At 41.8% G+C, this 26,042-nt stretch overlaps 1 protein-coding gene across 2 annotated transcripts in view; it reads left to right on the top strand.

Annotated features, from left to right (window-relative positions):
* LOC143996736 (dynein axonemal heavy chain 5-like) overlaps positions 1–26,042 on the top strand; it is a 638,308-nt gene that overhangs the window by 401,150 nt on the left and 211,116 nt on the right. For both annotated transcript variants that reach the window (XM_077491993.1, XM_077491994.1), the window contains exons 58-60: positions 13,677–13,957; positions 14,570–14,785; positions 22,128–22,295. In XM_077491993.1, the coding sequence (XP_077348119.1) occupies positions 13,677–13,957; positions 14,570–14,785; positions 22,128–22,295 (665 nt within the window). The remainder of the gene's footprint in view (positions 1–13,676; positions 13,958–14,569; positions 14,786–22,127; positions 22,296–26,042) is intronic.

Consider the following 26,042-nt stretch of genomic DNA (forward strand, 5'->3'; position numbering starts at 1 on the left):
TTAATATTTGTAGTGTCCCTTTTTATATCCATCAGGAAATTAAAGTCGCCTCCCACAATTACTATTCCCTCAGCTTTCTCCATTGCGTCTGATAGGGCTTTTATTCCAGTCTCTATTTGCCCATAATTTGGAAGGTACAAATTTATTATTGTAAATATTTTTCCATACAGCTTAAGTTTTATTATTAATAACCTCCCATCCTTACCTTCATATTTTTGTATTATTTGGACTGGTATATCCCTATGAAACGCAATCGATACACCTTTTGATTTAGAGTAAGGAAATGTATCATGTATCCACACACTATAATTTCTATTATTTGTTTTAGGTATGTGATCTGATCGAAAGTGTGTTTCTTGAAATAGCACTATATCAATTTTCTGTTTATTCATAAAATTCAATATTTGATTTATTTTAGAGGGGAAGTTTAGACCTCTGACATTAAAGGAGCAAAACCTTACATTTCCCATAAAGAAAAAAAAATAATAATAAAAATAATAAGAAGAACACGCAAACACTTACTATACTAACACAAATATCACTTAATACCTTCCAATCTACTTCCTTATCCTACCCAATCCATTACCACTCATTCGCCCTAAAATTTACACCCACATATACTCCAACCCACCCCTTTGACACCTCTTATCCCCTAATTATTGACTATACTAGTCTATCTTACCCTAGGTAAGGTCCCTATTGAGGGGGTATCTGATACTGCTGATCTAACTTTACTACCATTCGGCCGTTACATGCTATTTTTCCATTCCTATTCAAATTATTCTCCTTTTCTATATACATCTATTTGCCTTATCATTTATTTATACATCTTCCATCTTACCATCAGGCTTTGAGCTATTTTTTCCCCTTCCAACTATAATGAGGAGACCATAGGAAAATAAACCAGGGGAGAGAGAGGGATATGGTGGAGAGTAGTGAAGAGGGGGAGAGAAAAAAAAAAAAATATTCAAAAAAAAAAAAAAAAAAAAAAGGGGAGGGGGGGGGGGGTAATATTACACACCCATTACTAAGTGTTTAATTAAGGTTAGATATACCACTACATATCTAACATATCCAAACTATATATTAACCTCCCATATCAATAGTGTTTTATTAACCCTAAATTAACATAACCAACCCCAATGTGTATATTTAATAATCTTGTTAACAAATTCATTATTACTATTAAGGCCTGTGACATACCAAATATAATACATCCATACAATTTAGTGACTCTTTCTTGCCTTTTCGACTTACTTCCTTTTACCCATTACCATTATACCCCCCTACATCCCCTCCCTCCCAACACCTATCCTCACCACCCCTTCCCACCTATATCCAACCTCCCCCCCAATCCACTCCCCCTCCCCTCCACCTCAGCCCCCATTTTCCTCCTATCTCCTTCTAATAAAATCCTTAGGCCAGTCTAGTATTTTCACTTCTGGAAGCTGCAATTTCTTCTGAAAGTCCTCTAAATCAGCCATTTCTCTAAATATTACAGTCTGTCCTTCATGCTGAACCTGTAGCTGAAAGGGAAATTTCCATCTATATTGCTTATTTTTAATCCTTAACTGCTCCAATAATGGTTTCAGAGCCCTTCTTTTATCCAATGTTAATTTAGATAAGTCCTGAAAAAAAAGCAAATTTGATCCTTCATACTGTATATGATTATTTTTCCGTACTGCCGCCATGATCTTCTCCTTAGTTTGAGGATAGTGAAGTTTACATATCACATCTCTAGGCATATTGACATCCCCTTTCCTTGGTGCCATAGCCCGGTGCACTCTATCAATTAATATTTCTGCTTTTGATAAGTCCTGCAATATATTACTAAAGATCTTTTGAATTTCTTCCAGGAGCATTTCTGAAGTCACGCTTTCCTTTAAGCCTCTTATTCTTATATTATTCCTTCTACTTCTGTTTTCTTGCTCATCCATAGTACTTACTGCTTGCTTTAAATCCTTTTCTTGCTCTTGCATTTTTTCCTTCACCTGCTTTAGCTCCTTCTCCAAACTTTCCATTCTTATATTCATACCTTCTATTTTACCATGCGTTTCCAACGCAATTGTTTTTATCTCTTGGATTTCTGTTTTATACGCTTTCTCCATCCTCTGAACATAGTGATCCATATCCACCCTTGTGGGTAAGGAGGTTATATAAGCTTTAATATCCCATTCTTCCTTCTCTTTCTCCTTTTTGTCATCTATTTCCATTTCCAGGATATCTATGGGGGAACTATTTCTAGGATGATCTACCATTTCTTCTCCTGATATACCAGATACTAAAGATGATTCCACAGAGTTTATTACCTCCTGAGATAACTGTGATGAATGTGTTATATGTGATGTTTGCATCGATATTTGAGGCTGTAATTGTTGGAAAAATTCCTTAATATGAGTGGTTTGTGTGGCTTGAGCCTCTGTATTGCTTTTACCTTTACTGTCCTTTTTATTCCCTCCAGAGCAAAGTGGTTTATTACCCTTTTTAGGTGCCATTATATATATATATATATATATATATATATATATATATATATATATATATATTCCTTTCTTTTTTCTTTTCTTCTCCTCCTCCCCTTTACTCTATTCCCATTTATCACTGTTTATGCTCCAAATCAAAGCCTCTCATATAACCTCTCATATACTATTCAAAAGCATCTACTTAAGATGGCTGAGGAAAAAAAAAAAAAAAAACACACCATAGAAAAGATGCTATTAAGTTGCCAGTAATCGCAGATATAAAGGTTGCTTACAGATTATTGGTAGCGATTTTCAAGCTTCATGGGGATATGCAAAAAATGCCAGAAAAATGCAATTAAGTTGCCAGTAATCGCAGATATAAAGGTTGCTTACAGATTATTGGTAGCGATTTTCAAGCTTCATGGGGATATGCAAAAAATGCCAGAAAAATGCAATTAAGTTGCCAGTAATCGCAGATATAAAGGTTGCTTACAGATTATTGGTAGCGATTTTCAAGCTTCATGGGGATATGCAAAAAATGCCAGAAAAATGCAATTAAGTTGCCAGTAATCGCAGATATAAAGGTTGCTTACAGATTATTGGTAGCGATTTTCAAGCTTCATGGGGATATGCAAAAAATGCCAGAAAAATGCAATTAAGTTGCCAGTAATCGCAGATATAAAGGTTGCTTACAGATTATTGGTAGCGATTTTCAAGCTTCATGGGGATATGCAAAAAATGCCAGAAAAATGCAATTAAGTTGCCAGTAATCGCAGATATAAAAGTTGCTTACAGATTATTGGTAGCGATTTTCAAGCTGCATGGGGATATGCAAAAAATGCCAGAATCATGCAGTCACTCAGCTCCCCCTGAGCCTTCAGTGATATCACTTTATGCAAAATTGCATCACAGTTTGTGCTCCACCTCCCATATACTAGTCAGCAGCGACCAGCGATAGCAGATGAAAAATAGAGTGCAGTTTAGTCCCCAATATTCACAAGTATATAGGATGCTCACAAGCTGTTAGCTGTGCTTTTTAGGCTTCAAAGAGAAAAGCGCCCCCCCCCCCCCCCCCCCTGAGCTTTCAGCGGTATCGCCTTGTTCAAGATTGCTTCTCCTTTTACTTTTTTACTTTATTTACTTCTTTTTACTTTATTTCCTTACTAACCTTGAACAGTGTCCATAGAGTGGTGGTCAGCATCATATTTTGCTTGTTCAGCTTTACTTTCTCCTGTCACCTTTCACCATCCTTTCACCATCCAGCTCCGTTCTTTTTCGTACCCCCCCGGAGGTTCACGAGCTCTCCCGAGGTTCCCCGAAATCTTTCCGGGATCTCCCGATCTCTGCTGTCCTCTGCCCGACTCCTCTGTGACACTTCCGAGGCTTCCAAAGGGAGGATCACATCTGTCGGCTCCGTCTCTCAAGCCTTAGACACGGACCGGCGCTCGGATCCACTCCCTCGCCCAGCCTCTCTCAGCTTCAGATCTGGCGGCGCAGGGACCAGCACTCCACGGGGTCCTCCAATCCACCGGACGTACGGCTCCAAAGAACGGCGTTCCACGGGCTCTCCACCTCCTCACAGTGATCACGCCAGGCACTCCATCCACTTAGCCACAGGTGAGGGGGTGAAAGGGATATCCCTTATGCAGCTCGGAAATTTGCTGTGTTAGCAATCCCTGAGTGAGTCCTTCCAGGGAGATTTCATATGCAGCTCAGAGTCTCCATAACATAGCTTAGCTTCTGTGCAGATATTAATATATAGGCTCCATAATCTCTTTATGCCACAGCACAGGCACCAGCAGCAGCTTCCTACACCAGCGTGTCAGCATGCCGACCTCATGGAGCTCACCTAGTCAGCAGCTCCTCCCCCCTCCATCAGGTGTCCCTGCTCAAGTGAATTTCCCCCTAATATATTTGAACATGTTGATCATATCCCCCCTTATTCTCCTCTTCTCAAGAGTGAATAAATTCAGTTCCTCTAATCTTTCCTCATAGCTGAGTTCCTTCATGCCTCTCATCAGTTTGGTTGCCCTTCTCTGCACTTTCTCCAGTTCCCCGATATCCTTTTTGAGAACTGGTGCCCAAAACTGAACTGCATATTCCAGGTGAGGTCTTACTAATGATTTGAACAGGGGCAAAATTATATCTCTCTCTCTGGAGTCCATACCTCTCTTAATACAAGGACTTTGCTTGCTTTGGAAACAGCAGCTTATCATTGCATGCTATTATTGAGCTTATGATCTACCAAAACCCCCAGATCCTTCTCCACTATGGATCCCCCCAGTTGTACTCCCCCTAGCATGTATGATGCATGCATATTCTTAGCCCCCAAGTGCATAACTTTACATTTATCAACATTAAACGTCATCTGCCACATAGTCGCCCAATTAGACAGTGTATTGAGGTCGGCTTGTAAATTGGAGACATCCTGTAAGGACGTTATTCCACTGCATACCTTGGTGTCATCTGCAAAGGCAGAAATGTTACTTTTGATCCCAGACCCAATATCATTTATAAAGATGTTAAAAAGTAAGGGTCCCAGCACTGAACCTTGGGGTACACCACTGATAACCTTAGACCATTCAGAGTAAGAATCATTAACCACGACTCTCTGAATTCTGTCTTTTAGCCAATTTTCTATCCATTTACAAACTGATATTTCCAAACCTGTAGACTTTACCTTACACATGAGCCGTGTGTGGGGAACTGTATCGAACACTTTTGCAAAATCCAAGTATACCACGTCCACCGCCACCCCTCTGTCCAAGGTTTTACTTACCTCCTCATAAAAAGAAATCAGATTTGTCTGACAACTTCTGTCTTTCATGAATCCATGTTGTCTGTTGCTTAAAGTGTTTTTGTTCAGCAAGAACTCGTCGATGTGGTCTTTTACTTTCAATGATTTTTATTAAATTTTACAAAATAAAAACAAAACAAGTAAAAGATAGCACCTCCCCTTTTTAAAGTCAGGGGGTGCATAATGAAGTACCAGTGTTTAACAGGCGTTACATAAAGTTGAAAACAGTCACATTTACATTGAAATAGGAGTAACAATCCAGAAAGGTAACTATGAGGATTATGCACTAAAGAAGCCTCAGGCTATAACCTATACCTGATAGGAAGATGGAATGCTGGGGGGAAGCCGTACCCCATCCCAAGGGGAGCACACTGTGGAGACGGCCTCTCACTCCAACCCCATCTCCGAATGGCCCGCAAGAGACAGTGCAGTAGTGGGCTGCCTATCTCCTATATCTAGCACATAGATAAACCAAAGGTCAATCGACTAATCAATCGCTGTGTGTAGGGGTCAGAGAGGAACCTACACCTGTAACAGGAGTGCTGAACTGAAAGTCCAGAGCAAACTCAGTGTGAGCGTGAGGATACCTAGCTGTGCCAGGGGGCTTCTGCCTGCTGTCGTATCTGGATACAAGAGATCAAAACACTGGAGCACGATGTGGTCTTTTATTAAAGACTTTGATCCTTTTTAAATATAGGCAACACGTTCGCCCTGCGCCAATCCAGTGGGACTATTCCCGTCATTAATGAGTCCCTAAAAATTAGATACAATGGCTCTGAAATTACAGAGCTCAATTCTTTTAGGATCCGTGGGTGGATGCCATCAGAGCCAGGTGCTTTATCCACCTTTATTCTGTCCAAATATTTCTGGACCATATCACTTTTGAGCCATTGTGGATCATTTGGGGCTGTCACTATCACCCCCATTATGGACATGCGCTCCCCCATGCTCTTTTGTGTACACAGAGCTGAAGAAAGTATTTAATAAATTAGCCTTCTCTTTGTCCCCAGTCACCCACTCTAGATTATTTTGTAAAGGGCCTACATGCTCAGACTTGACCTTTTTTACTATTAATATATTTGAAGAATTTGTCCTACTATCTTTTGCAATCTGTCGTTCGTTTTGAATTTTTGCATCCTTGATTTCCTTTTTACATAGAATAATTTTAATGGTTCAGCGTCACACAACACCTAACAAATATGGCACCCCATCCCTGAAAGTTTGAAACATGAATCAAAAGACAGAAAGGGAAATTAGCGGTGCTAATTAACCAATATAATCAATTAAAGTACAGAATTTGTAATACAAATATTTATTAAATTTCAAGTTAAAATCAGTAGCAAATTCTACTTAAAAAATACAAGATAATACAATACAGTGGTCGCTCTTGTCAGACACACATAATCCCAACATGTTTCGCATTAGGTTGCTTCTTCAGGGGATGTGTGAATGTTTGAACAGTATCTAAACCAAAAATACAAAATAATATAATAATGAAATATATCATAAAAGTCATAAGTGCAAACATAAGAGAGAAAAAAAAAAAACAACAACACACACATACCAAACCCACCTTAAACCACTACGTAGATGGTAAAGTAGGGAATTGTCCACCTCAAAGGTTAGCCGCAGCAGCGCTGAATCGCAGGGGGCTAAAAAACCAGCCCAGGATAACTAACAATAGGAAAGTGTACAATGAAGGTAGAGTTTTGGGATTTTAGGGTAATTGAAAGTTCTTTGATAAATGACTCAGTATAAAGATTGTTAAATTAGATCAACCTAAAGGGGTAAAAACCCTCTGAAGTACAGAAATGACGAAAAAATAATACAAAAGTATTTTAATTTCAGATATATTACTTACATGAGTTAGATGGTTGTAAAAGTAAGGGCGCGCGTATGCATGCACCTCTATGTAGATAAATCTGTATCCTATCCTACCCATTTATTCTAACGTTAATTTTTGTTTTCTTTCTAATTGACCGCCCAGTTGGTACCTTCGTGAAGGTGTGTCTCTTTAAGTGCTCAATTTTCAATACGCGCGCCCTTACTTTTACAACCATCTAACTCATGTAAGTAATATATCTGAAATTAAAATACTTTTGTATTATTTTTTCGTCATTTCTGTACTTCAGAGGGTTTTTACCCCTTTAGGTTGATCTAATTTAGCAACCTTTGTACTGAGTCATTTATCAAAGAACTTTCAATTACCCTAAAATCCAAAAACTCTACCTTCATTGTACACTTTCCTATTGTTAGTTATCCTGGGCTGGTTTTTTAGCCCCCTGCGATTCAGCGCTGCTGCGGCTAACCTTTGAGGTGGACAATTCCCTACTTTACCATCTACGTAGTGGTTTAAGGTGGGTTTGGTATGTGTGTGGTGTTGTTTTTTTTTTTTTCTCTTATGTTTGCACTTATGATATATTTCATTATTATATTATTTTGTATTTTTGGTTTAGATACTGTTCAAACATTCACACATCCCCTGAAGAAGCAACCTAATGCGAAACATGTTGGGATTATGTGTGTCTGACAAGAGCGACCACTGTATTGTATTATCTTGTATTTTTTAAGTAGAATTTGCTACTGATTTTAACTTGAAATTTAATAAATATTTGTATTACAAATTCTGTACTTTAATTGATTACATTTGTTAATTAGCACCGCTAAAATCCCTAATTTCCCTTTCTGTCTTTTGATTCATGTTCCTTTTTACATATTCTGTTAAATTCTTTGTAACATTTAAATGACACTAGTGATCCTTCATTTTTTATATTTTTTAAAAGCTCTTCTCTTACAGTTTATAGCTTTTTTAACTTTGGCTGTGAGCCACATAGGTTTTGTTTTTAGCCTTTTAAACTTATTGCCCATGGGAATATACTTTGCAGTGAGGTCCCAAACAGTCTTTTTGAAGAATTCCCATTTCTGTTCTGTGCCCATTGAAGCAAATATTCTCTCCCAGTCTAAGTCCTGGAGAGCAACCCTCATCCTTGGAAAATTTGCTCTCTTGAAGTCACAGGAATTATTTTCCGATCCATATCAAGACATTTCTGATGCGCAGCCACTCTTGGTATTGGATCAGCAAGAGGAGGTAGCAACAACCGCTACTCAGCAGTCTGACGACAGTACCCAGATCAGCCCAAGGAGGAGGTTGGTACCCGGTGTTGCTGCCTACTCCGAGATCTCTACTTATAGTGGTGGGGAAGGTGACGTCGATGATGACGTGTCTAGTGATGTCACGTGGGTGCCCACAAGAGAGGAAGAGGACGGGAGTTCAGAGGGAGATATGGACCAGCAGATAGGGAGGAGAAGCAGGAATAACTTACATTGCACAGGAGGGACAAAGCAGACTGCAAATGTATCAGGAGCGAGTCATCGACCATGTACGGTCACATCTGGCGCTCCCAGGACACCGGCACATGGCTCCGCAGTGTGGGCTTTTTTTAACGTGTCCGCTGCTGACAATAGCCTTGCCATCTGCAATCTTTGCAGTCAACGCATTAGTCGCGGTAAGCCCAACACTCACCTAGGGACGACCGCCTTAAGAAGGCACATGAGCAGCCATCATCGAGCCCAGTGGGAGCAACGGAACACACAAAGCCACACTCCAGGCTCTCACCGTCCAGCCTCGTCTTCTACTTCTCCTTCTCCTCTCTCCTCACAATTGTCCTCCACTCCACCTTCCATCACGCCAAGCTCACGGTTTTCTGCAAAAAGGCAGGCTTCCGTGGGCCTAATGTTCGAGCGTAAAAAAAATGATGACGCCGGATAACCCTCTTGCCCAACGGTTGACGGCTGGCTTGTCAAAACTCATAGCCCGCCAACTACTGCCATATAAACTGGTGGACTCAGAGGCAAATTCTTTCGCAAATTTGTGGCCATTGGAACACCACAATGGAAGGTCCCAGGAAGGAAGTATTTCTCAGAGAAGGGAATCCCAGAGCTATATGGCCATGTTCAGCGGCAAGTGAATGTATCTCTGGCACACAGTGTCGGAGCCAAGATACATCTGACCACAGACATGTGGTCTAGCAAACACGGGCAGGGAAGGTATATCACTTTTACTGCCCACTGGGTGAACCTTCTGATGGCCGTCAAGCATGTAACCCGTGGCACCCGTGTAGATTTGGTTTTACCGCCACGGATTGCATTCAGGTCTGGCTCTTCTTCTCCTCCTCCTCCTACTCCATCCTCCTCCCTCTCCTCCTCGGCTGACTCCTCTTTTTCCGCTGCTAGTGTCTCTTGTGCTGCGCTGCCCAAGCTCCCCAGAACTTATTCGACATGCCAGGTGAGACGTTGCCATGCCATGCTGCGTCTGTTGTGCCTGAAAGCCAAGAGCCACACTGGCCCGGCACTCCTTTCAGCTTTGCGTTCACAGGCAGATCAGTGGCTAACACCGCTCAATTTTACAGTTGGTAAAGTGGTGTGTGACAACGGTGCCAATCTGCTTAGCGCATTGAAACAGGGCAAAATGACGCACGTGCCATGCATGGCACACGTCTTACACTTGGTCGTGCAGCGATTCGTGTTCAAATACCCTGGGGTCCAGGACATCTTGCGGCAGGCAAGGAAAATCTCGGCCCATTTCAGAAGATCTTACAGGGCCATGGCTCGCCTTGCTGACATTCAGCGGCGACACAATCTGCCGGTCAGACGTCTTATTTGCGATTGCCCGACGCGATGGAACTCAACCATCTATATGCTTGATAGGCTGCTCCAGCAGAAATGTGCAGTTAACATCTACCTGTATGAACTCTGCGGCAGAACAGGTTCCGGGGAGCTGTTTTTTTTTCACCGCGCCAGTGGCTGCTAATGCGCGACACATGCAGACTTCTGCGGCCATTTGAGGAGATCACCAAACTGGTCAGTCGCAGCCATGGCGCCATCAGTGACATGGTACCTTTTGCCTTCTTTATGGAGCGTGCATTGCGTCGTGTCATTGATCAAGCTGTGGAGGAGCAGGAGCAGGAAGATGAGGAAGTCGCAATGATGGATGAATTTCCAGGGGGGCTACTCTATCTGAGACAAGTCAACAACAGGAGTCTGAAGAGGAGTCAGAGGAGGATGGTGCCGGGGCGGATGAGGAGGAGCAAGAAGAGCATGCTTTAAACCTTTCTGGGACCCCTGTTGTTGTGCGTGGATGGGGAGAGGAGAATGAAGAGGACGACATTATCCTGGATGATGAGCAGGAGCCAGGCCACCACACCGCTTCCAGTTTAGTGCAAATGGGGGCCTTCATGCTCCAGTGTTTTAATAGGGACCCCCGTATAAAAAGCATAAGGGTCAAGGACCAGTACTGGGTGGCAACGTACTTAGAACCCCAGTACAAACACAAAATGGCAGAAATGCTACCGCCGTCACAGAGGGCTGTCAGAATGCAGCACTTCCAGGCCTTGCTTAGAGAAATGCTGCATTCTGCTTTTGCGTGCGCTGGCAGAGGAGCAATTCCCACTCCCAGAGAAGGAGTTGCGGGTACCAATCCAACAGCGCCTGCAAGAAGAGGTCGGTTTGAAGATGTGTTGGTGACTTCGGATATGAGGTCATTCTTTCAGCTGACCCATCGGCAGGTGTCATCCGGATCCAGCATCAGGGAACGCCTAGACCGTCAGGTGTCCGACTACATCGGGTTAACGACCGATGTGGATGCTCTGAGGAGTGATGAACCCCTGGACTACTGGGTGGGCAGGCTTGACCTCTGGCCAGAGCTTGCCCAATTTGCAATCGAACTGTTGGCTTGCCCCTCATCCAGTGTCCTGTCCGAAAGGACGTTCAGCGCAGCAGGGGGGATCGTGACCGATAAGAGTACTCGCCTAGCTCACGACAGTGTTAACTACCTCACATTTCTAAAAATGAATGAGGCATAGATCTCGGAGGAATTCAACACATGTGACCAATAGACCATGTATATGTCTATAAACAATTTTTTAAATCGAGCACACAGACCTTCTTTCTTCATTTGGCTCACTTCCTTGTCCAAAAAAAGCACACCATACTATATGCCCGTACCCTCCTCTTTGAAGAGGTTGAGCGGTGTCATATTTCTACTGGGGCTGCTTATTATGAGGGGCTCCCATCATCCCTGTGCTTTGCTGACTTCCTCCTGGGGCTGATTATTATGAGGGGCTCCCACCATCCCTGTGCTGTGCTGACTTCCTCCTGGGGCTGTACCTCTGCTGTGCATATTATGAGGGGCTCCCACCATCCCTGTGCTATGCTTATTATGAGGGGCTCCCACCATCCCTGTGCTGTGCTGACTTCCTCCTGGGACTGCTTATTATGAGGGGCTCCCACCATCCCTGTGCTGTGCTGACTTCCCCCTGGGGCTGTACCTCTGCTGTGCATATTATGAGGGGCTCCCACCATCCCTGTGCTATGCTTATTATGAGGGGCTCCCACCATCCCTGTGCTGTGCTGACTTCCTCCTGGGGCTGCTTATTGTGAGGGGCTCCCACCATCCCTGTGCTATGCTGACATCCTCCTGGGGCTGCTTATTATGAAGGGCTCCCACCATCCCTGTGCTGTGCTGACTTCCTCCTGGGGCTGTACCTCTGCTGTGCATATTATGAGGGGCTCCCACCATCCCTGTGCTATGCTTATTATGAGGGGCTCCCACCATCCCTGTGCTGTGCTGACTTCCTCCTGGGGCTGCTTATTATGAGGGGCTCCCACCATCCCTGTGCTGTGCTGACTTCCTCCTGGGGCTGCTTATTATGAGAGGCTCCCACCATCCCTGTGCTATGCTGACATCCTCCTGGGGCTGCTTATTATGAGGGGCTCCCACCATCCCTGTGCTGTGCTGACTTCCTCCTGGGGCTGTACCTCTGCTGTGCATATTATGAGGGGCTCCCACCATCCCTGTGCTATGCTTATTATGAGGGGCTCCCACCATCCCTTTGCTGTGCTGACTTCCTCCTGGGGCTGCTTATTATGAGGGGCTCCCACCATCCCTGTGCTATGCTGACATTCTCCTGGGGTTGCTTATTATGAGGGGCTCCCACCATCCCTGTGCTGTGCTGACTTCCTCCTGGGGCTGTACCTCTGCTGTGCATATTATGAGGGGCTCCCACCATCCCTGTGCTATGCTCATTATGAGGGGCTCCCACCATCCCTGTGCTATGCTCATTATGAGGGGCTCCCACCATCCCTGTGCTAAGCTCATTATGAGGGGCTCCCACCATCCCTGTGCTATGCTGACTTCCTCCTGGGGCTGCTTATGGTGCAGGTGTCAGTGCTGTATATCACGGTGCTGAAGTCAGTACACTCTATCACGGTGCTGCTGTCAGTGCTGTATATCACGGTGCTGGTGTTAGTGCTTTATGTCACGCTGCTGATGTCAGTGCTCTCTATCACGGTGCTGGTGTCAGATCACTCTATCACGGTGCAGGTGTCATTGCTGTATGTCACGCTGCTGATGTCAGTGCTCTCTATCACGGTGCAGGTGTCATTGCTGTATGTCACGCTGCTGGTGATCATCTCCTGCACCCTCTTCTTTGCCTACCCTGACCTTCTCTCTCCTCCATTGCCTTCATGCGCTCCACAGTCCTGAATTGTCACAACAATTTCCCATATAAAAAAGAATGTTTGTAGTTGTCGATCCCAGATTCACCTCATACATACATGTTATGTCATTGGCCATGTGGTGGGACTGTTGCACAGCTATTAATTATTTTGTGGCTGCAAATTTGACCTGTAGGTTTGCAAAGTTTGCCTCCCATTGAAGTCAATGAGGCCCGCCGCCAACGTTACGGTTCGCAAACTATCGGCCGCGTTCGCGGTTCGCGAAACGACCCGTCGGAAGTTCGTCCATCACTAGTCACAAATGAATGCAGCTCTTTCTTCTTAATATATAATTCTATTGTTTTATATAGTTTTATGCCAGTTGTGTGCATATCTCAATTCAGTCAATCAGCTATGCTACATTGTTCATGTGCTAACAAGGATCATGCTGATAGGAGGAGACAGCAGAGTGACAGAGAGATGAGCTCATTAGTCTGTTGCTACTTCTTTCACTTTTCAGTCACAGCATGGGGCTAGATCAAGGGTAGGAAACCTCGCGTTCGCAAAACGTCTCGTCGGAAGTTCGTCCATCACTACACATTTCTACATTACTGAACAATCTTTAAATGAATGTCAATATGGGCACTATGTGGTTTTAGGCATTTTAAACCCTCTGGAAACTGGGCAGAGCACTCCAATAGTGTCTCTTTCTGACTACCAACCTACCATATGCTTTGTTTTTTAGTGTGCTAAATTTGGACCAGATATGCTTTTGAAAAAAAGAATATTTAGTGTCAGCTACATATAGATACAATTGAACTATACATTCTTGAATGCCAAACCCATCCTTTGATGCAGGACAGTATGTTGGCAGATTGATGGTATGTTCTTTAATTTTCTCATTTTTTGTTTTTGTTTTAAAGGTCTGGCAAAATTAATGGAAGCTGAAGTTTCTGTTAATCAGTTGTCAAAAGAACTAGCAGTTAAGGAAAAAGATTTGGCTGTTGCCTCTAAGAAAGCAGATGAAGTCTTGCAGGAAGTGACTCTCAAAGCTCAAGCTGCTGAAAAAGTAAAGATGCAGGTTCAAAAAGTGAAAGACAAAGCACAAGCCATTGTGGATGAAATCGCCATTGCTAAAGCATCCGCTGAAGAGAAACTGGAAGTGGCCAGGCCAGCCCTCGAAGAGGCCGAAGCAGCTTTGCAGGTAACAATTACCCGAAGAGCATATCATTGCCCAGTTCTTTGCCAACCTATACTGTATTTTCTGTGTTCACATTCCAGGTGAACTCTTGCTGTATGTCACATTCACTGCTTTAGAAACATACCCATAAGGGTGGCTTCGCACTGCCCTGCTGCATTTTGACTAAAGCACAGGTAACCCATGGTTTTAGTGCGAGTTAGCTGTGCTTTCCCATAGACTTCAATTACATCCCGTGGTTTTGGTCTACTTTCTGTACACGCAACAAAACTGCAGGACATAATTGAAGTCTATGTGAAAGCACAGCTAAATTGCATGAAAATCATATGTTAGCTGTGCTTTAGCCAAAGCACAGCTAGGCAGTGTGAAGCAATCCTAATATTTTTTATATTTTATATTAGACTTCTGATTGCATACAATTTACTTGCTTGCTACATGCCTTTACAAATATATATTTCATTTTATTGCAAAGATCAATTAAAAATATTTTTTAGTAATAAAGGCAATGCTTTTCATTAAAGTAACAATTTACATGTTTATATAACTGTCCCTTCTAGATGATGCTTGTGTTTTTAGTAGACATGCATTCTTTAAGGCAAAATATCCTATATTTTTCAGACTATTAAGCCTGGTGACATATCAACAGTTCGAAAACTGGGTAGACCTCCTCATTTAATTATGAGAATTATGGACTGTGTTTTGCTGTTGTTCCAAAGAAAGATTGATACAGTGACACCTGATCCAGAGCGAAATTGTGTGAAACCATCCTGGGCAGAAGCCTTGAAACTAATGAACAATTCAGGTTTTCTCAACTCTTTGCTGGAGTTCCGCAAGGTAAATACCTAACAGTTTCAGACGTATAAGCTTTGTTGTTATACATGGTGTCAGAATTAAACCTTCAGAGGTGCAAAATGTGTTCCATAAAATGGACTAGAATTTAATTTTCTGTGGCTGCTTTTTCGAAGTGAAATAAAGTGTGCATAAAGAGAACAAAACTGAGAGACATTTGCCTTTTATAAATATATTATGTGCATACCATCGCTAGTATACAAACTTGTTATTGAGAAAATAACTAATATGAAGGGAATGGCAACAGGTTTTGTTTTCTTTTTGTGCACCACACCTCTATCCAGTCCAAAATACATGAAACGGAAAAATATTAAGACTTGCCTAGATACAAACATCTTTCACGTGTTTGGACAAGCCACCAAAACCCTATTGATATAGATTGTATTATATGTGTCGTGATGCATTGGCAACAAGTATTTACAAGCCTTTGTCAATGGCTGTTAACTATATCTTCTCCAAATCTAAAACTCAAAAAAAGTATTGAAACTAATGCTTACCCTAATGATACAAAAACAAACAAAAAACAAACCACAGTTTGTCCTGCAGGTCCACTTGACGTTCACAAATACATTGTTTCATAAATTCCCCGCTCAAAAAGAAAAAAGCTTTAACTATAAATCTCTAATCCCAAAGGAGAAGTCATTGTATTTAAATTAAATTTACAGTGATGGCAAATATATATAATATCTAGTTTAAAATTGTGCATACTCTCACTTCTGTGTGGTTCCATAGAGTGCCCTCTAATTGTAGGAATTAAACCTTAGAGATGGAAGAATTGTGTTTAGAGTCTTGTGTAAGTGTTAAAACTACATTTTCTAGAAAAGTAAGTAACTGTTCTAGTTAGAGCAGCTTTAATAACACATTATAATCAGAATAGTCATTGGTGGAAATGCAGGTAATAACCAATTCAGCTACCAATGATCATTTGAGAGTGGGTGATGTGATTACTGGTTGTACCACACTACTGATTTTAGAATATTTTGAGCAGTAAAAAATCTTGTAAAAATTTAATGGACTAGAAATATGAAATAAATAATAAGCCCAATAAAATACAGTGATCATTACCTTAAAAACCATTCACTAAAGGTACAGTATATAAATACAGTATTTAGCAAGTACATACTAATAATAGATTATTTATTCAATGAAAATAGACTAACATATTCACATTGTAGGACGATTTTATTAATCCATAAATCAAAAGGGGGTTCACACATTGATTTTGTAAGGTGCAGATATATTTACAGTATAGAAGTTGCAGTACAATTATTACATTGATAAGAAGCAAATTATAGCTTCAGGGTATACAATATAGTGGTAAGCTTTACATGAAAAACTCAAAACCCCCTTTGGACATATGTTGAGTCTAATAAGCATCTATCTCTTACTAAACCAAGGTACTGCCTACTAGAAATAACTCTTCGGTACTAGGCACACACGATTGTGCTGAAACTGGCCTGTTTCTGCTTACAAAGCTGTGCCAACAGAAATTTGTCCTTCATCTGCTTAAAATAATTTTTTTTTTATCTTTATGTGATATGTATAATTAAATATAGACTGTCAAATTAACTCATACTGTACATAATGCTTACGTGTACTATTGAAGCCTCTACAGTTATAGATACACAGACCAATCATGTCAACTGCTAGATTTATCAAAGCAGAAGTGCATGGATCAAACTGATGCCGAAGGCTGCTATTTCAGAAACAGTGATTAGATAATCAGGTCATTGGAAATATTGAATTTCGTAACAGTATGTAATTAGGAAGAAAGTGTGTTCATAGATTGTCATAGAGGAAATAGCTCTTCAGTTACTGAAGGTCAACTGTACTGTACTGTTTGCCATAATGACATCCTCTTCTATTCTATATACATGGTATTTCTGTGTCATACAATAGAAAATAATGAGTTCTCTACATCATGTCTTATAGAGCCTAGCTTATAATACCTTCATGTTATAGTTGTTCAGACCTTCTGTGTTTTTCTTAGTACCACCAGAGATGCAAAATCAGTTAAACCCTGTCCACAGAAAGTAGTATATTTAATTCTGGGGATGTAACATATAAGGGTGTTTCAACACATAAACTCTGTAACATATTTTTTATAGGCTCTACTACTTTACCCTTATGCAGTGCCATAGTGTGGCCTGTGGGCATTCTGCCAGCAATATAACACAGTATATAGACAAATCTAGCCAATTGTCCTTTGCCAATATGTGCAAGTTATGAACACCCACTCAACCTTAAACATACCCACAGTGAATGGGTAAATCTGCCCTCTTTGTAATATGGTAAGTATATAATATATGGTAATTTTAGCATCCCAACTGCTGTATCGATATCCCTAAGGATATACAATATCTCACAAAAGTGAATACACCCCTTACATTTTTGTAAATATTTTATTATATCTTTTCATGTGACCACACTGAAGAAATTAGTAGTGAGTGTACAGTTTGTATAACAGTGTAAATTTGCTGTCACCTCAAAATAACTCAACACAAAGCCATTAATGTCTAAACCACTGGCAACAAAAGCGAGTACACCCCTGCATGATAATGTCCAAATTTAGCCCAATTAGCCATTTTCCCTCCTGATGTCATGTGATTGGTTGGTGTTATAAGGTCTCAGATGTGAATGAGAAACAGGTGTGTTAAATTTGGGGTTATCGCTCTCACGCTCTCATACTGGTCATTGGAAGTTGAACATGGCACCTCATGGCAAAGGACTCTCTGAGGGTCTGAAAAAAAGAATTGTTGCTCTACATAAAGATGACTTAGGCTATAAGAAGGTTGCCAAGACCCTGAAACTGAGCTGCAGCATGGTGGCCAAGACCATACAGTGATTTAACAGGACTGGTTCCACTGAGAACAGGTCAACCAAAGAAGTTGAGTGCACATGCTCAGCATCATATGCAGAGGTTGTCTTTGGGAAATAGACATATAAGTGCTGTCAGCATTGCTGCAGAGTTTGGAGGGGTGGGGGTCAGCCTGTCAGTGCTCAGACCATATGCCACACACTGTATCAAATTGGTCTGCATGGCTGTCATCCCAGAAGGAAGCCTCTTCTAAAGATGATGCACAAGAAAGCCTGCAACAGTTTGCTGATGACAATCAGACTAAGGACATGGATTGCTGAAACCATTTCCTGTGGTCTGATGAGACCAAGGTAAACTTATTTGGTTTAGATGATGCCAAGCGTGTGTGGAGTACAAAGACAAGTGTGTCTTGCCTACAGTCAAGCATGGTGGTGGGAATGTCATGTCATGGTCTGGGGCTGCATGAGTCCTGCCGGCACTGGGGAGCTGCAGTTCATTGAGGTAACCATGAATGCCAATACTGTGACATACTGAAGAAGAGCATGATCCCCTCCCTTCAGAGTCTGGGCCACAGGTCAATATTTCAACATGATAATGACCCCAAACACTCCTCCAAGATGACCACTGCCTTGCTAAAGAAGCTGAAGATAAAGGTGATAGACTGGCCAAGCATGTCTCCAGACCTAAACCCTATTGAGCATCTGTGAGGATTCCTCAAATGGAAGGTAGAGGAGGGCAAGGTCTCAAACATCCACCAGCTTTGTGATGTCATCATGGAGGAGTGGAAGAGGACTCCAGTGGCAACCTGTGAAGCTCTGGTGAACTCCATGCCCAAGAGGGTTAAGGCAGTGCTGGAAAATAATGGTAGACACGCAAAATATTGAAACTTTGGGCCTAATTTTGATAATTTCACTTAGGGGTGTACTCACTTTTGTTGCCAGCGTTATAGAGTTATTTTGAGGGGACAGCAAATATACACTGTTATACAAGCTGTACACTCACTACTTTACATTGTAGCAAAGTGTCATTTCTTCAGAGTTGTCAAATGAAAAGATATAATAAAATATTTACAAAATGTGAGGGGTGTACTCACTTTTGTCAGATACTGTAAGTATGAAAAGATAAATATTGTATATGACAATGCTAAAACACTAACAAAACTTTAGTGCAAAATACAGTAGATAAGTGATAATTATATCTGTGTGCTTAAACTTCCCAAATATAAAGTGCATAGATATTAAAGCTAAAGTAAAGTAAAGCTCTCTTTGTGGAAAATGCACTTCATTAGCTTTGATGAAGTGCAGGTAAAACATTAGGGGTCTAATAGACCCTTAATGTGTCTCAATAACAAGAACCTGTCACAACAAAATGATAGTACATAGAGGACTTTGTCCTATGTGATATAAAAATAAAAGATTTAGTGAAGAAAAATAGTGTAAAAAGAGTTACGCAGTAGAACTTAGAACCTCATCAAAAAAAAATGTTGAGCCCACCCACCCCCAGAAAAGACATAGATACACTTGGATGTAACTGTGTATTAAAACGTGTTACATATCACTGCCAGCCCATTATTTTCTGTTTACTCAGAGCAAGCTCATCTTTTATATTTTACAAAAAACTTTGGTAATGTGTTGTATTTGTGTGCCCTAAAATTAACGCTGGTATACTTTTTATCTGAAAATTTGCACTTGATCAACTATTGCTCAAATTTGGTATTATAAAAAAATGGATCTACCATTTTTTAGTTCACCAGGGTCTCTACTTTCAAAAATATATACCGTTTGTGAGTTTTAACCGATTTTTAGCCCAAAAATAGGTGTTTAAACAAGCACAAAACAAAACAAAATGCAAAAACGGTTCTGGCAACAAAAGTGTTAAATAAATAAGAAGGTCATTATATGAAACTTGTAGATATAGCGTGGTCAGGATAGGAACTACTACTCCAAAGGTCGCAGGCTAACACTTAATTGAATAGATAAGAAAAGGATAAAGAAGACCATCGTGGCACCAAACAAAAAATATTAAAATCCCTCAAATGGCATAAGGGCTCGCCCAGCAGTAAAGTATGTCAGCCTAATCTCCCTTAGGCTGTAAAAGAGAACATTACTAACTCTGTGTGTGTGGGCAACCACCCATAATGATGTTGCATTGGGAGGGGCTACAGCACCCAATCTTAGGGAGAGATTGAGCTGACATACCTTAGTGCTGGGCGGGTGCATATGCTGTGTGTGTGTGATTTTAATGGCTTCTGTTTTAACTATTAAAAGTTGGTTGCACTGTCATGGTCTCCTCCTTCCTGTCCTGTCCATTTCTCACCTAATGTTTATGCACTTTATATGTTAGACAATTTATGGACACTTTATGAATTGTCTACACTGAGAGGGAGAGTTGTACCCCTTTTGGGAGTTTTATTTGGACTTTTTTTCACTTTTTATCTATGCACCTATGTTTGGGGATCTTTAGCACAGAATTATTTATCTACTTTGCACTGAGGCTTTATTGTTAGTTTTTAACACTGTATTATATTTATCTATTCATAAAATAATGTATAATGAGTCTTCAACAATTTTTACAAAAAAGCAATTGAAGGTAGTGGGAGAAAGTGTGATACATCCACACAATAAAATAACCATACATAATCTGTAACCAGAAACCAATTGCAGGTAAAACCTTTAGCAATCAATAAAATCAAAGACCTGAGGTATAAACTCTATTTCCTAGAATAACATAACTCTAATGAGTGAACAGTGTGGGGCTTCTGGTCTTCAGTTGGCTTTTGGTATGAATAATGACTAGAGGTGAGAAATTGTTGACAGGTGGCTTATGCTACATTTACACTAGTGCGATTTTCCTGCATCTGTCATCACACTGCAATGCATGACAATGGAAATCACATTATTCCCTATGGTGGACGTTCACTTCAATGCAACGTGGTGCAGTGAAAACTTTTGAAAGGTACAGGTGCAGCTTTTGGTGCAGCATAATGTGATTTGGCCCCACATAATTCAAAGGGAGCACATGAAAAATGCATGTACTTTTGTTTTTGATGCATTTCAGTAGGGTTTTGTATTTTAGGCTTTGTCACATTTGTGTGTTGCATAATGCACCAAAAAATGCACCTTTTGCAGGTACACGGCAGGGCCATTAATTGGTAATCGCACCCCAATACACTTTGCTAAGCCATGTGTTTTGTGCGCATGCCAGAACACGTGGTAAAAAATACCATGTGCTTTGGTGCAGCACAATTTAAAAAAAATGTACTTATTTTTTGTTGTTTTGCATAGGGCAGCCCATTAAAATGAATGGGCTTCCCTAAATGTTACGTGGGAAAATGCACAAAAATGTGCATGCGCCATCGCACCTACATACATGGGAACAGAGCCTAAGAACAAGTCTCCTCCTTCTACAAAAATGCATGAAAACACATCAAAAACACACAGAAAAAGATACAAAAACACACAAAATGCATGACTGAAGCAATACTAGTGTGAACCTAGGCTTATATGGATTGTATATCTAGACCTTCGTGTCTCTACAACATATGACCAGGCCTTGTTCTAATACACAGAGATGGTAATGTCCATGGAACGTCATGCCTGTATTTTCCCATCAGTCAAATGGTCTCTTTTGCAAAGTAATGATGCTGCTTCATACTTATACTTAAAGTGGTTGTAAACCCTTACAGACCACTTTGTGCTACAGGTAAGCCTATAATAAGGCTTACCTGTAGCTACCCAGGATATCTCTTAAACCTGCACGGTTTAGGAGATATCCCCTGTATTTGCATGTGCTGACGTCATCTGCACATGCGCACTGACAACTGAAGCAATGGCATGTATGTGCCATTGCTTCAGTCAGTGTGCCATTACCGTGCGCATGTGCGGGAGCGACGTCATTGTGGCTCTGGCCAATCACAGTGCCGGAGACGCGATACACGGAAGTAACCCCCAGGAGTGATGTCAGCTGCCGGAGCGGTGTATGGGCACCGCAGCGAGGGCTTCGATTGGTGAGTATTACATAATGAGCTAGTCTGCTATGCATACTAGCTCATTATGCCATTGTCTTGCAGGTGTTAGTTTTTTTTTTTTTTTTTGTAAAGTGAGTTTACAACCTCTTCAAAGTAGAACTTTAGTCAGTAAATTATGTTCTGATGGATCACTTTAAGCTGGCCCCTTTTGCAGGTATAGCTATGTAAAACAATAAAAAAAATGAGTGCCTATACTGTTTAAAATCCAGTATTACTCTGTCTCACTCTGCTCTGCACATGCTCAGTTGCTCTCTATTTTTAGGCACAGTGCAAAAATATTGCTATTATTTCATTTCTGTGCTTTTTCTTATAAATGTGCCTTTTTAGATGTTGCTCACCAGTGATGGTCCCTATTGTAAACCTTCCCTGTACTCTTGTTCTTAATCATATATATTTTGTTGTGAATGGAATATTGGCCTTGGTCTGTTTTCTGAATTATTCATATTTTAACTGTAATCTAATGCTGTACCTGTTATATTTAGGACTCTATCACCGAGGAAATGGTTGAACTACTGCAGCCATACCTGGACATGGAAGACTACAACCTTGAATCAGCCAAAAAAGTGTGTGGCAATGTAGCAGGGCTCTGTTCCTGGACACAAGCCATGGCATATTTCTATGGAATTAACAAGGAAGTTCTCCCCTTAAAGGTATGGAGTCTGTGTTTACTATAGTAATAAAGTTTCTGAACAGAACACATTATACACTCACTGACCACTTTATTAGGTACTAATGATCAATTGCTCGGTAACGCAAATTGCTAATCAGCCAATCACATGGCAGCAACTCAACACAATTAGGCATCTAAACGTGGTGAAGACGACTTGCTGAAGTTCAAACCAAGCATCGGAATGGAGAAGAAAGGGGATTTAAGTGACTCGTGGAATGGTTGTTGGTGCCAGATGGGCTGGTCTGAGTATTTAAAAAAACGCTGATCTACTGTGATTTTTACACACAACCATCTCTAAGGTTTACAGAGAATGGTCCAAAAAAGAGAAAATATCCAAAGAGCGGAAGTTATGGGGGTGAAAATGCCTTGTTGATGTCCAAGGAGAATGGGCAGACTGGTTTGAGATGATAGAAAGGCAACAGTAACTAAAATAATAACCCCTCTTTACAACCAAGGTATGCAGAATACCATCTACGAACGCACAACACACCGAACCTCAAAGAAAATGAGCTACAGGAGAAGAAGACCACACTGGGTGCCACTCCTGTCAGCTAAGAACAGGAACCTGAAGCTACAATTCACACAGGCTTACCAAAATTGGACAATAGAAGATTGGAAAAACGTTGCCTGGTCTCATGAGTCTCGATTTCAGCTGTGACCTACAGATGGTAGGGTCAGAATTTGGCATAAACAACATGATCCATCATACCTTGTATCAATGGTTCAGACTGATGGTGGTGGTGTTATGGTGTGGGGGTATATATTCTTAGCACACTTTGAGCCCCTTAGTACCAATTGAGCATCATTTAAATGTCACAGTCTACCTGAGTATTGTTGCTGACCATGTCCATTTCCTTATGACTACAGTGAACTCATCTTCTGATAGCTACTTCCAGCAGGATAATGCACCATGTCACAAAGCTCAAATCTCAAACTGATTTCTTGAACATGGCAATGAGTTCACTGTACTCCAATGGCCTCCACAGTCACCAGATTCCATCCATATGTGGGAAATTATTCCTGTCTATTAGGCTTACAAGAAGTCACTCTGTGAAGACAGTAGGGTTGATTTACTAAGCAAGTTCACTTTTCAATATGAATTTTCACTTTGCAGACAGATTTTCACTTAGCTTAGTGAATGTGATGAAAATACATTTTGCAGAGAATGCCCAATAACAAAAAAAAGAAAATTGGTATATTTTCTTATATATGATTCGATGATTGAAGTCAGCAACGCTTCACCTCATTTATTAAAGTGGAATTCCAGGCTATACCTAAAAAAATCTAAAAATGCTTCCAGCCCCTATTTTCAGGCCACTCCAATCACTTGATCCAAGTCCCCTGTATCAGCCAGCGGTGGTTACAGGGGAGGAGGGGGAATGCTAACAATGGATGGGCCATAAGAGCCTATGGGTGATATCACACTTCCAGGCATTACCAGCTGATGCCGAGTGCTCTCTCTCTCTGCCACTGGCTGACACTGGAAAGCTCAAGTGACTGGCCTGGAGTGGGCTAAAAATAGGTAAGTATATACAATATTTTTACACAGGTTAGTCAGCATAGTTGTTAGAAGGGGCATTTTTAAGATTAGCTAAGTATATTCTGAAATTCCACTTTAAGCTTTGTGAAAATACCCTTGCAAGGTGAATATTTGCTTAGTAAACAGACTATTTTTCATTTAGTAAAACATTTAGTAAAACAAGTAAGGTTTAACTGCTGTAATGCCGCGTACACACGTATCAGACTATCCGGCGGACTTAGTCTGGCGGACAAACCGCCGGACTGTCCGCCGGACTTTCCGAACGAGCTACCTGCCCACACATGGCACTTTTTCGGCGGCCTAGGTCCGGCGGACTAAGTCCGCCGGACTATCCGCTGTATTGCTGGACTATCCGCCGTACTTTTGAAATGAACGGACTCGCCCACATACATGGAGAAGTCCGTTCATTTTGAGCGTGGCTCCAGGTAGCCAGGACCAGCGAAGGAGGCGTACCATACCATACCTGGTATGGACTTAAAGGGGAATCCCTACGCCGAAAAAACAGCATAGGTGCCCCCCCAGGTCCATATAAAACCATTATCCGAGCACGCTACCCGGCCGGCCAGGAAAGGGGGTGGGGACGAGCGAGCGGCCCCCACCTTCTGAGCCCCACCCCAAAGCACCTTGTCCTCATGTTGATAAGGACAAGGGCCTCTTCCCGACAACCCTGGCCGTTGGTTGTCGGCGTCTGCGGGCAGGGGGCTTATCGGAATCCGTGAGCCCCCTTTAATAAGGGGGCCCCCGGATCCCGGCCCCCCAACCTATGTGAATGAGTATGGGGTACAATGTACCCCTACCCATTCACCTGTGAAAAAATGTTAAAAAAACACAACACACAAGGGTTAAAATAGTTTATTGCACAGCTCGGGGGGTCTTTTTCCTTCTTCGGGGTCTTCTCGCCGGACTCCTCCGCCATCTTCTGCTGGCTCTTTTACTAGCGGAGGAGCCCGGCTTTCTTCTTCGCCACCGCCCTCTTCTTCCGACTTCGGGGGTCTCGTCTCCCTCTTCTAGGGTCTTGTCCCCCTCTTTGGTTCTTCTTGCCGGGCCACCGCGCCTTCTAGCTCTTTTACAAGCGGTGGCCCAGTCTTCTGTCGCCGCTGTCTTCTGGCCTTCTGTTCTTCTCTTCTCTTCTCTTCTGTTCTCTCCTTCTCTTCTTGAGCTGTTGCCTCGTCCCTGTCTCTGGTCACAATGACAGGGACGCGGAGTGCCGCGACTTATATAGGGACATCACCAGATGATGTCCCCTCCCATTATAATGTCACAGTCCCAGCATCCTCTTTTCCACCGGATTGTTTGATCATGTGTACGGGGCTTTATAGGTGCTTTTTTGAACTTGGTATCATGAGCTGGCCATTGCTTTCATTGAGTAGGATGGTGGCTAAAGAGATAGCAATGTCTGCCTGAGAGTATGTCTGTATTGCCATATCTGTTGTTTAGATATTAGATTGCAAAGCTTACACTATCTGTAATTACATTCTGCAAATGCTTATGTGGACATTAATGTGATAATTTAAAATGCAAAGTAAACTTTAAAATAGTACTTCATTTGAGTTAGGCCGCGTACACACGCGGGGACTGTTCGCTCAACTTTGTTCGTCAAACAGTTTCAGCGGACAGTCCGCTCAAAATTAGCATGGACGGACTTGCCCACACACGACGAACGAACAGTCCGCTGAAACTGTGCGCGATGACGTGAACGGCACGTACGACGGGACTAGAAAACGACGTCCTATACACTGCAATGCAACCTTCGGCGTGTAAATTCTTTCTGAGCATGCGCGAGACTTAGTTTGACGAACAAGCCTACACACGGGCGGACTGTCCGCTCAAACCAAGTTTCAGCGGACAGTTTTTCGGAATTTCCGAAAAACTTTGTTCGTCAGACTGTCCGCTGAAACTGTCCGCTGAAGCCCACACACGAGCGGACTGTCCGCCGAAACACTGTTCAGCGGACAAAGTTGAGCGAACAGTCCCCGCGTGTGTACGCGGCCTTACAGTTCTCAGGTTTCTTAGCTATTTAGTATGCTGTATTTTTATTCTTGAGTTATATATTTGGCTAAAAATGTGCAACATTGTGTTATGTTCAGTTTCATTATATATTTATATTGTTCCATCTCCCTCCTGCTAGTTTCCAGGCATATTCTCCTGATTAGCTGGAGTTAGCTGTGCACAATGAGAATAATTAGC

This window comes from Lithobates pipiens, unplaced genomic scaffold (assembly GCF_037356315.1).
Source record: "Lithobates pipiens isolate NorthernLeopardFrog02 unplaced genomic scaffold, aLitPip1_a1.2 Scaffold_19, whole genome shotgun sequence".
Taxonomy (NCBI): Eukaryota; Metazoa; Chordata; class Amphibia; order Anura; family Ranidae; genus Lithobates; species Lithobates pipiens.